This window comes from Ostrinia nubilalis, chromosome 13, assembly GCF_963855985.1.
Source record: "Ostrinia nubilalis chromosome 13, ilOstNubi1.1, whole genome shotgun sequence".
Classification (NCBI taxonomy): Eukaryota; Metazoa; Arthropoda; class Insecta; order Lepidoptera; family Crambidae; genus Ostrinia; species Ostrinia nubilalis.
The window spans coordinates 7,771,218-7,783,574 of NC_087100.1; the positions used below are offsets into that span (position 1 = coordinate 7,771,218).

At 39.6% G+C, this 12,357-nt stretch overlaps 1 protein-coding gene across 1 annotated transcript; it reads right to left on the reverse strand.

The window, feature by feature from the left end:
- Positions 1-1,148: 1,148 nt before the first annotated feature.
- LOC135077290 (lysosomal cholesterol signaling protein) lies at positions 1,149-12,164 on the reverse strand. Its single transcript, XM_063971825.1, has 15 exons — positions 11,859-12,164; positions 11,389-11,678; positions 10,985-11,298; positions 10,705-10,826; positions 10,421-10,586; positions 10,103-10,330; positions 9,855-10,007; positions 9,462-9,633; positions 8,280-8,441; positions 7,638-7,770; positions 6,357-6,543; positions 6,202-6,312; positions 4,302-4,477; positions 4,024-4,149; positions 1,149-3,858 (listed from the first exon to the last, which is right to left on the reverse strand). Exons 1-15 carry the CDS (start codon positions 11,948-11,950, stop codon positions 3,666-3,668), a joined length of 2,625 nt encoding a protein of 874 aa, XP_063827895.1. The 5' UTR covers positions 11,951-12,164; the 3' UTR covers positions 1,149-3,665.
- Between the last annotated feature and the right edge of the window lie 193 nt (positions 12,165-12,357).

Genomic DNA, 12,357 nt, shown 5'->3' on the forward strand with positions numbered 1-12,357 from the left:
TTCAACATACATATTTTTTTTACATTTTTTATATGCTCAATGAGGATCATTTCGATTTTTAGCTGTGAATGCAGATTTATAGGGCTAAGAAATCCTTAATACACAGTGCAAAAATTTTTGTTCTACGACAAAAATTGACGAAGTTATGGCCAAATTACTAAAAAAGTTCACTGACCGCCCGGCGCGGGGACGATGACGTCATTATATCCGATCCGAACGCTGCCGACGTACTGCGTGGATAGAAAATATTTTTTTCTAGCCAAATTATCAGTTTTAGAGAAAAACTTGTAATGACATTTATTCATCAGAATAAAGTAAGCTATCGATAGGTAATTTTTAAAAATAGAAATTGTGAAAAATAACGCAAAAAATCCATACGCTCATACGATTCAATGGCACGCAGAGACGCGATTGGGGTCTCCGCGGTGGTATATTTGGCGATTTATTCAAATAAAGTGTTCATAAGTGTTGTTAGAGTCATATCTTCTTCCAAGTAAAATATAAAGATGTATAAGTATTAATTTATTTACTTCTAACAATAAGGTATAGCTGAGGCAGATACACTCTGCCTAGGCTACAAGACATTGCTATGAAAATCATTTCGATGTACACGCAATACCTACCTGTTATTTAGTTTTTCTGAGTTAAACCTACGCACCTACTGCTGACAGCCGCTGCGTGCTGGAAATCTATTTAATCTTAGCCTAGAAGCTGGGTATGACTCCCCCGCCCCCCTCCTCTCCCCAGGTCATAAGCTGGGCATGACTTCCCCCTCGGCCAGAAGTTGGGTATGATGATTTACCCCCCCCCCCCCCGGCCCGAAACTGGGTATGACTTGACCCCTCCCCCTCCCCCCAGGCCAGAAGCTAGGTAAGGCTTGCCCCTACCCCCAGGCCATAAGCATAAGCTGGATATGACTCCCCTTCGGCCAGAAGCTGGGTATGACTTGACCCCCCCCCCCCCAGGCCATAAGCTGGGTAAGGCTAGCCCCTCCCCCCAGCCCATAGAAACTGGTTATGACTTGACCCCTCCCCCCCCCACTCCCCAAGCCAGAAGCTGGGTAAGGCTAGCCCCTTCCCCCAGTCCATAAGCATAAGCTAGGTATGACTCCCCCTCGGCCGGAAGCTGGGTAATACTTACCCCCTGAAGCTGGGTAAGGCTTGCCCCTCCCCCCAGGCTATAAGCTGGGTATGACTTATCCCCCCCCCCCCCAGGCCAGAAACTGGGTATTAGCATCATATTATGTATTATTATGTTCAATACAAACAATCATTAAGTTACACTCACCCCAACCGCGTCTCCGCATTGCATCGAATCCTATGAAAATGTGGTTTTTGGACATAGCAATACTTATTTTTCACAATTTTTATTTTTAAAAATTACTGGTCGATAGGTTACTTTATTTTGAAGAATAAATGTTATTAAAAGTTTTTTTCTAAAACTGATAGTTTAGCCGGAAAAAAATATTTTCCATCCCAATAGTACGCCGGCCGCGCTCCATTCGGATATAATGACGTCACGCGGCCTTGCGTACGTTGACTTATAGCGGCAAAAACGGCCTATGTTTATTACTTAATATCTTCGTAAGTAATGGTCCGATTTGGATAATTCAAAAAGATATATCTTTCTTATGTCTTAAAGATTAACGTAGATACTAGTTTTATTGAATTTTCTACAACAGTACTGATCCTCATTGTAAAATATATTTGTATATTGCAATATACAATACAGTAACATTAACAAGATACATATTTAATCTTATATCTACAATACGTTCATGATAATATAATAACATTAAATAAGTATAACTGTCAACTATATCACAATAAGCAGGAATCACATAAAATCTCACTAGCAACTAAGAAAACAATGTATCTTGATAATAGTTGATGCGCTGAGTTCCTCTCCTCACTGGTTTTATACATTATTATTTTTATGTGATTAAATTATAAACATAGGTACTAACACCATTTAAAACAAAATCTATTACATTGAGATCATTATCACAAAAATTTGTCCTCTAGTCAGTTGATTAAATATGTTTTGTTCCTATAACTATGATAATGGAATTGTTCAAGAAATCTTAATACATATAATATGTATATCAAAGTTTCATGTTAGTTTCTTTGGTTTTACAGATCATTGGCACAAATTAACAAATCTTAGAAGCTGATTGGTGCTACTTTGTGACAAGTTACTATAATTATATCGTAATTATTACTGGAGTTTAAGTGACAATACTTTCTTATGTTTAGACACCATCATTTTTGTGATACATGTTATCTTATTTGGTCACTTATTTCTTATACTAAAAGAGCTAATCTGCTTTTATTGTAAGAGCAGTTTTATATGAATAAGTACATAATATTTAGATTAGTGGAAAGACGGTAATATACAAGGAGAGAACTGTGATTGTCATATGTAATATTATATTTATAGCTAACTCCCACCACTAAAACATAAATATTTTCAATATTCCCAATGAATAATAATTTAATTTATATAAAATACTTTTCAGTACCGATTTGTTATTATAGAATAAATCCTTAACAAAATAATGTACAATGATATTAGCTAAACCATCACAATACCAACAGAGTGGTAATTTCAATTTCATTGCATTACATTACTACCTAATTTAAAGACGCGAAGGAAGATTGCATTTATGCTCTTACTGCAAGAAGTCCCAGAAAAAAAAGAAAATATAAAAAAATAAAGCTTAGTTTATTAAATCACACTACCAACCTTCTTTAACTGTATTAATTATTCTTTTGGTGGCTCTAATTATTATTTATGAGAAGGGATGGACAGTTCGCGTCTATAAATGAGATATAACACATTGAAATCAACACACTGCAACAATTTTTAACACTTACATAATGTATCTAACAAAATACAAGTATAAATCGACAAGCGTTAGCAAAAGACCATCCAAATAGTATCTAGTCTAGTCATTGTTTTAAAATACTCAGAACATTTTGGTCAGTCAGATGCTGACAGGCGACTTCATATTATAATTTAAACAATTTCTAGTTGCAATGGTAGTTTTAGAACAAATCCTGTTTGTGCTCAGACCCCTCTTTTTATCTGCTAGCAACTGAATGTAGAATAGCTTCCTTCGTATTTGCAAAAATAAATAGTATTTATTTATCACTATTGACAAGGAACTTAACACATGACACAATGTGTTACGATTGCATTTTAACTCCGCCAATTAACAATTTTTGTGCAAAAAAGCGATCCAATCATTGTATCGCGTACCCGTTCAATTTAAAATTGCTTACATTACGTAGCATTTAGTCATTATAATAGATAATATAAAAATAAATTAACATTATATTATTAGAATACAGTACAGTCAGCCTCCTCAAAATACATTTGTTAGCCTGCGTAGATAATCGTTGGTACGTTTTTACACTCACCCGGATTTTTAATTCGCGTCGTTTTAAACCAAAGTTAAATAGTAACCTAGATTAGCAGCACTGTAGTTAAATTTTTACGTCATATACTTAACATAAATGATATTAATTGCACAAATCAAGATCCATCGTATCTTACATCATACATCTTCTTTAACCAACAGCAACCATAAAATTCATCCAACTAAAAATTATTTAAAAAAGTTAGACGCGAATGAAAAATCCCAGTTCGTTGATATGGCAACCCTACTTGAAAGTGTAGAGTAGCGGCGAGTTGGTGAAGTGGTGGGCATTATTGACGTGCGCGATCAAACGGCCGTCTAGCAAGTGCCTGCCGTACTGCACCGCTTCCTGCTCGTCTTTGGCAAGCCCGCAGCTGATTAGCCAACGGACGAGGCAGGAGCCGCGGAACACGCCTCGGTAGCTTCGCATACGCCATCTGATGAGTAAAAAAGATCGTATCGTAATCGGACAAATCGTCTTGAACGTACTCTCGTACTTAATCCACCTTTGCTTCTTGACAACATGAAATTCATGATGTATTTGCATACTATAAAAATCCTCAGGAGATGTTTAGTATGGTAGTCAAACAATAATATTATACCTTGTGTCCTTCGCAATAGCTTCCTTGCAACGATCCAGATGGTGCGTTATAAACTGGTCGCAGACATGCTTCGTTTCAAAGCTCAGATCTTCTATAGCGGGCAACACTACGGTATCAGCACCATGCCTAAAAAGAAGATTTGAAAATTATTTGTTGATGAAATTAAAATCATCCAATAATAAAAATCACACATTAATACTGTTGTTAAGTTAAATTGCCTGTCAGCCAAGCTTCCTAACATTTTGTCAGGAGGTAAAAATATTTGTGTTATTGCTTACCATTTGTTTTTGAAAAATCGAATAGCTGGAATGAGTAGTTCTTCTGGGTCCAGACCGAACAGTACAAACATAACGAGTGCCTGTCCATAATTGGCCGCAATATCCAGGAACTCGATCTCTATGAATACGCCGCTTTCGTCCCTCATCATCATCCGCCACGTGGTGTAAGTTATGCCCTAAAAAATAAAAAGGATAAATAAGATAATTGATTCAGCTTGGCTAAGAAAAGGGCAAAGATTTCCAGTCATTCATTATAGAGCGTGGCTATGGCTTTCTAATTACTCCGTAGGGAATGCCCTCAATATTGTTTGTTTTCTTCTCGCAAATGTGGCGGATCGCGCATCGATAGATTACCAGTCGCGATCTTCAACCTCGGTAGCTTGTCTCCTTTAGACCACTGCCTCGCTTCCTTTAGATCCTTGATAGGCGCTTATGAACACGAGCCTGTAACTATATAGGTGCTTATGAATGGATAATAATCGAGCTACTTACTATAAACATGCTGAGGCTGTAAGCGATGATGAGCACGGTATGCTTGAGCAGCTGCTCGCCGCGGCCGCGCGACTGCTCAGGTGGCAGCAGCCCTAACTGGCTGGCGGCTGCCTCCAGGTCGTTAAGATCTTGCAGGTACTAGAGATACTTGAGTATAGAGCTACTCACAATAAACATGCTGAGGCTGTAAGCGATGATGAGCACGGTATGCTTGAGCAGCTGCCCGCCGCGGCCGCGCGGCTGCTCAGGTGGCTGCAGCCCTAACTGGCTGGCTGCTGCCTCCAGGTCGTTAAGGTAAGATACTTGACTATAGAGCTACTTACAATAAACATGCTGAGGCTGTAAGCGATGATGAGCACGGTATGCTTGAGCAGCTGCCCGCCGCGGCCGCGCGACTGCTCAGGTGGCTGCAGCCCTAACTGGCTGGCTGCTGCCTCCAGGTCGTTAAGGTAAGATACTTGACTATAGAGCTACTTACAATAAACATGCTGAGGCTGTAAGCGATGATGAGCACGGTATGCTTGAGCAGCTGCCCGCCGCGGCCGCGCGATTGCTCAGGCGGCAACAGCCCTAACTGGCTAGCTGCTGCCTCCAGGTCGTTCAGGTAAGATACTTGACTATAGAGCTACTTACAATAAACATGCTGAGGCTGTAAGCGATGATGAGCACGGTATGCTTGAACAGCTGCCCGCCGCGGCCGCGCGACTGCTCAGGCGGCAGCAGCCCTAACTGGCTGGCGGCTGCCTCCAGGTCGTTCAGGTAAGATACTTGACTATAGAGCTACTTACAATAAACATGCTGAGGCTGTAAGCGATGATGAGCACGGTATGCTTGAACAGCTGCCCGCCGCGGCCGCGCGACTGCTCAGGCGGCAGCAGCCCTAACTGGCTGGCGGCTGCCTCCAGGTCGTTCAGGTAAGATACTTGACTATAGAGCTACTTACAATAAACATGCTGAGGCTGTAAGCGATGATGAGCACGGTATGCTTGAACAGCTGCCCGCCGCGGCCGCGCGACTGCTCAGGCGGCAGCAGCCCTAACTGGCTGGCGGCTGCCTCCAGGTCGTTCAGGTAAGATACTTGACTATAGAGCTACTTACAATAAACATGCTGAGGCTGTAAGCGATGATGAGCACGGTATGCTTGAACAGCTGCCCGCCGCGGCCGCGCGACTGCTCAGGCGGCAGCAGCCCTAACTGGCTGGCGGCTGCCTCCAGGTCGTTCAGGTAAGATACTTGACTATAGAGCTACTTACAATAAACATGCTGAGGCTGTAAGCGATGATGAGCACGGTATGCTTGAACAGCTGCCCGCCGCGGCCGCGCGACTGCTCAGGCGGCAGCAGCCCTAACTGGCTGGCGGCTGCCTCCAGGTCGTTCAGGTAAGATACTTGACTATAGAGCTACTTACAATAAACATGCTGAGGCTGTACGCGATGATGAGCACGGTATGCTTGAGCAGCTGCCCGCCGCGGCCGCGCGACTGCTCAGGCGGCAGCAGCCCTAACTGGCTGGCGGCTGCCTCCAGGTCGTTCAGGTAAGATACTTGACTATAGAGCTACTTACAATAAACATGCTGAGGCTGTACGCGATGATGAGCACGGTATGCTTGAGCAGCTGCCCGCCGCGGCCGCGCGACTGCTCAGGCGGCAGCAGCCCTAACTGACTGGCGGCTGCCTCCAGGTCGTTCAGGTACGTGCAGGGTCCAGATGCGTTGCAGCGCTGCTTCTGCGACGGCGGGCAGGCGCAGTCTCTGGGAATATGTTATGATATAATTAATTATAAAGCTATTTGCCTTGTAAGTAATGAAAAAAAAGCGAAAATCGTTTAGTGAACGGCTATAAACTGAAAAGGTGACAATAAGGTATTGTACCGGCGCCGGCGCCGCAGCTATGAAGTGGAGCTGAGGGGGAAGATAAGACGCCAGAAAATAATAGAGATCCTGGTCAGCCTACATGATTAATTAACGCGCATTTTTTCATGCGTCGTTTCATTCGCCAGTGGCGCCAACTAGTAAGCTCTGACACCACAGCTGACACATTAATTATATTATAGCTCTCATTAGGCGTTTGTAAATTATTAATGTGGTTTTTAGAATTTTATCTAGAATAAATAAGATTATTTGTTTAAACTTTAATAATAACATACTTAAATAATTTCAAATAAATCAAGTTCCTTATCAATAACGGAAGGCTATGATTTAACAGTAAGTAGGTAATCGAATTACGCGATACCTAATCCGATTGACTAGTCTTATCCAGGTATATTGTAACGGTTACCGAGTTCTAGCACACTTTTACACGTTTGATAACCTTGTGGACGTGATAATATTTCTGCCAAAGAAATCTAATCGCAGCGACAACCTTCGGCAAAAGTCATCGAAGCGTCGAAGAGGCGTGTCGTAACTTTGCCAGATTGATTTTCAGGTCGCCTAGGTTTTACTTGATAGTAATAAAATCGGGCAACATGTTAATAAAGTATGATGTAGTTAAATGTAGGCGCTGTAACATAAATTATGGTGCTCAGGTTTATTGAGAAGTCTATCAATGACCATCCACATTATTTGTTTAGAGAGTTGGCTTGTATTGGTCTTTGATTTAAGTCTATTTGGCGTTAAATACTAATGACATAGGGATTTGCAAACAGCTTGTTAGGGTAAAAATATCACAGGAAATTAAACAATCATCATCATCAGTCCACTGCGTGAGTGAGTACGACCCTCTCCAATTTGTCAGAGGCAAGTGGTGAATTTGGCCTCTATTTTCCACGCTGACCAGACGGGTTAGGTTGAGTTGGAAAATAAACATCATTTTATTTTAAAAAGTACTGTTTTAATGTCACACTTACCGTTGATTAGAGCTGCCAATGTCTTCAATGTCTTGCGATGAAATCAAGCCGTTTTGGCAGTTGGGGTCATCCGAGCAGCAATCGTTGATGTTTCGGCTGGGCGATGGAGTGGCTGTAATAGTTCCATAACACCCTGTAACACGCCAATCTAGATATTTCTCTACAGACACAGTATTCTAAATTGAGCTCTAATGATATTGTATTATGCGATATTTTCATCTAAACTAACTTGTTGCTAATCGATGTCGTAATGCTATTTAAAATAAAATAAATGTACTTCAAATAATTTACCTTGTTCCTCTATTGGTAAATTGAAACAATAGAAAAAATATTACAATTAGAAATAGAAGAGATTCATTTGCTTCATTCGAAAATCTCTTTCTAATAGCTCAATGATTCCACGGTAAACTAAATAGCTGAATTCTTATGGCATTACCATCATTTTTTTTGGTGCAAGAGATAATTATACGCTTTTATTTGCCATTATTGCCATGGAAGTAATGAGTAATTTAAGTAAGTAAATGCCGCAAAGCGATAAACTAACTATCTAAGCATAATAATGAGTAATCTAAGGTCGTTAATTCATTATTCATTACCATTACACCATTACACATTTACAAGAAATAAAGAATTAAAAATTACCGTTGTTAGATATCGACTGCGTGTGCGAGATTGCTTCCGCGTTTTCCACGAGGCTGGTGGATTCATCAGGAGGTGAAGACCCTGAAATCTCAGCCGATAGAGACGCGAACTGCGCGCTGCGGCGACGGAATCGCACGTAAACTATCAAACAGCCGGTAGTCACTGTAAACAAAAATATTTTATTTTTATCAATTCGACTATAGTCTGGTCTGCGAGCACGTAGAATTATGTCAAATGACCCCAAGCTACCCATCCTTATCGCTCGCGCGTAATTATATTGCTGTCGCGACTGTGCGACGGGCGCCCGCAGTGAGTGTGCGAGCGCGACAGCAATATACCTAATTACGCGCGAGCGATAAGGATAGGTAGCTTGGGGTCAATGGACAAAATTCTACGTGCTCACAGACCGGGCTTTAGGTATACGTCAGTTAATATTTAAATTAATTTATTTCTATCATTTTGATTAGGCGTACTACGTCAGAGAATATGTTGATCGTATTTTGATTGAATTAAGTTTCATTAAAAAGAAGACGTTTAAATGAATACATATTAATCGTTTTATCATTTCGTTAATGTAAAGTAAGTAGCAATAAAAAGAAAGACATTTAAAGGCAAACTGTATAATAATACAATTTGCAATCATTTTAATAGTTAGACACAGGCATGAAATTTAAAATAATGAAATAATTAATTTGTAGTAAGTAGTAGATACAAATAAATTTCTCCTTCAACCTTGTAATGTAGTACAATGTCAAACAATTACTTAACTACTTTGTAATTAATTTAATTGAGTTTTATCGCACGTCTAACATTATCAGTACTAATAATATTAAAAGATAAATATATTGTATGAATAAGAAAGTACACTAAATTTTAATTGGCATTGAGTCACATGCCATTCTACTACGCCCATAATATCGCATCTCCTGTCACGAGACTATGAAAACTACAGCGTTACGACAATGCAACAGATTACAGTTGGACTTGGAACCTTTATAGATGTATGTCATTGAGCCAAAGCACACGATTTGTTGCGGCGGCTGTGCATCGCCAAAGCATTGTCGCTGCGTCGTCCTACATAGAAAAATATCTGTGCAGTGCTGTGCCACGCTTCGCGATATGGCGAAATCTTTGCGGCGCCGCAACGCATCGTGTGCTTTGGCCCTTACTTGACGGACTTACCAGTAAGACAAAACACGAGCAGACACAGTCTGATAGCATCAGCAGCTTTGCTGTCCAGATCACTGGCGGTACCCTTGGTGGCCAATAATACGCCGGTCATGACGCCGGGCGCGCCCCAAGCAACGAACCCTAGTACGGGCCACAGCGTCACGACGAAACAGGGACCGCGGCTCTGGAAACGTCTCATTGAGATTTATTTTTGGCAGCGGATTTTATACACGTTTACTGTGGTATAATTACCAGCGAATTTAAAAGATGCTTTCCAATTAATTTGTATTTCCTGAGCCTGGTAAAACTAATGAACGATTTTATTTACGAACATTCGATATTTGACACTGTTGATAATATAATGTTAGTGACCATGAAAGTTTAAAACAGTAACAGGAATCTTACCTCTAACATAAGCATTCCAACTGATAGCATTGAGGTCCAGAGCAGACAGGAGTACATGCTGAAAGTCCGTAAAGACTGCTGCAGGGTAGAGTACCAGGAGACTGAGTGGTTCGGAAGAGGACCACCCCAAATCACACTGATGGCTAGCAATATCTGTAAACATTATTTAATGTTATGGGGTCATATTTTCTAACAAAACAGTAGTATAAATATTTGGTATAAGTATAAAATGAAGCCGAATTACTTACCTGAGAGACAATCAAACAAAGAGTCAATTTATGGGGCATCCTCTTATATTTCTTAGTGAGAGTAAAAACCAGCAAAACCCAGAGTGCTGCTATTAGAGCCACAATGGACAGGTCAAAGCCGAATTTCTTCAGCTGGTCAGCATAATCTTTGTTGATAGATATCACTTGGGCTGACATGAACATCATTGGAGCGGACAGGAAAGTACAAATTACCATTGATGATGCCATCTGAAACATAGAAATGTAAACTCAAGACTTTGGTATTTTTAAAAACGTTAAGTCATAAATGTGACAAAAAATACTATGCTCTAATCTTACCAAATCAATCTCCAGTTGATATAAGTTCGAAAACACGAATACAGCAGGGGCAGTAGGTATGGTGCCATACAAAAACGCGTAAGTGGACAATGAGCTCGTTTCAGATTCATTATATCCTGCATGGAGCGCGCTTACACATTCCCTCATCACCATTGGTAAAACAATCCTGTAGAAAAATTTAAGGTAAATAAGTTATAAATCAATTTGTTTCTTTTTTCCTAAACAAAACTACATACTTTGCTGATTGTGTAATTAACTATACTACTTCATAAAAATATACTTACAGTTTGACCATTATCAGTACACATGGTAATACCAGTGCTGGGCCTCTTAACCTGTGAATCTGCCCTACCATACGAAGACCAAGCAGAAATAAGGCAGTTGCTGAGAAAGCTTGACCAAACACCTACAAATTAAGAATATTAAAGAAAAGTAAAAAAAAAATAAGTAAGAATATTATAAATATTGATTTGATTTGGATAAAAGCTGTGTTTTTTTTATGAGTTATACATTGTCTGCAAAGAAATTCTTTAATGGGAAAAATCCCATTGGTAACATACACACCTCCAATAAGCCCTCAATGTAAATGGAAAGTTGATGTTTAAAAGCAATATTGCCAATAATTCCCAGTACTGTCATAACCAAGACAGGGTTGTATGCGATGCCTGTGACGATTTGCTTCAACAGTTTTGTTTTGGACAGCTCCGGCTTCCTATTCGGTTCAGTGCTTGTTATCTGAGTCCTTTGACATATTTCCTTTTGTTTATTGATCTCCATCAAAACAAAGGCAATCGGGTTCAATATAGCTAATGATATTGGAGCCATCAAGTACAGGTAGAGAGCATATTCTGGATGTGTTTTTTCATATATGGCATTTACTGCAAAGAAATATCATTGAAGTCAGACTACATTTAAATTATACTTTTTAACATTTACTTCACAGAATATTATGGTATATTAATGCTTACTTATAGGATATCCTAAAGCAAAATCATTGCTTTGAGTACAGAAAATTGCGAAAATTCCCGCTCTTCCAAAGTTTATTGGTTTGGACACAAAGACAGTGATCACAATAACACCTAGAAATATAACACCTTTGGCAAGTAGTATGGCCAAAAGAAATGTCCAATTTACAGTGGTAAAATCGAGCCTGGCAAGTGATACAAAAATTAAAGAAGGCAGAGCAAAGGTGCCCACAAATGTTCCTATACCTTTGGACTCTGTTGATGAGACCACATTGAGACGACCTGCTATATACCTGAAAACAGATAACTATTAACATATAAGCAGCTAGACTTTATTTATACACATTAAGACATTGAAAATTAATGGAATAGAAAAAAAAAATTAAAATGTTTTCTTAACAGCTATGTTCTTCTTCTCTTCTGTGGCAGAACAGCTGTTATAGGTAACTAGCACTTTTTGTAAATGTACTTACCCACAAAGAATAATTGTAAAGCATTGAAAGAGAGCAGGGTACAAATTATCAGCTGCTGCATCGCCAAATCGAATTTCTTGATTATCTTCCATCCTTTCTTCTTTTTGAAACCCTATTTTAGTTTACTCACTGCACAGAATACTCTCATTGTTCCAGGGTATGCACAACTTGATTGACTTTCCTTTCAACGAATGTTAAATGCACTGAATATATTGTACTTAATTCAATTCAGCACAAAATAAATGTGCAGCATGAAGTCAAGTAAAAGGGAGTAAATTAATCGATTCGATTGACTTGGTAGCTGGCTCGCCTTGTTTTGACAGAAAAATCTTTGATAACATGTGTCAATGTCAAATTCGTTGTCAAAACGTCACCGTTAGTCTCAGTCCAGAGTAATAATGTAATACGATGATTCGATTTATTACGATTTAATCAGAGTATCGAGTAATATTTTAATCTAATTGTCTCAAAATCGAATAATGGTTTGATTAAAATTCTC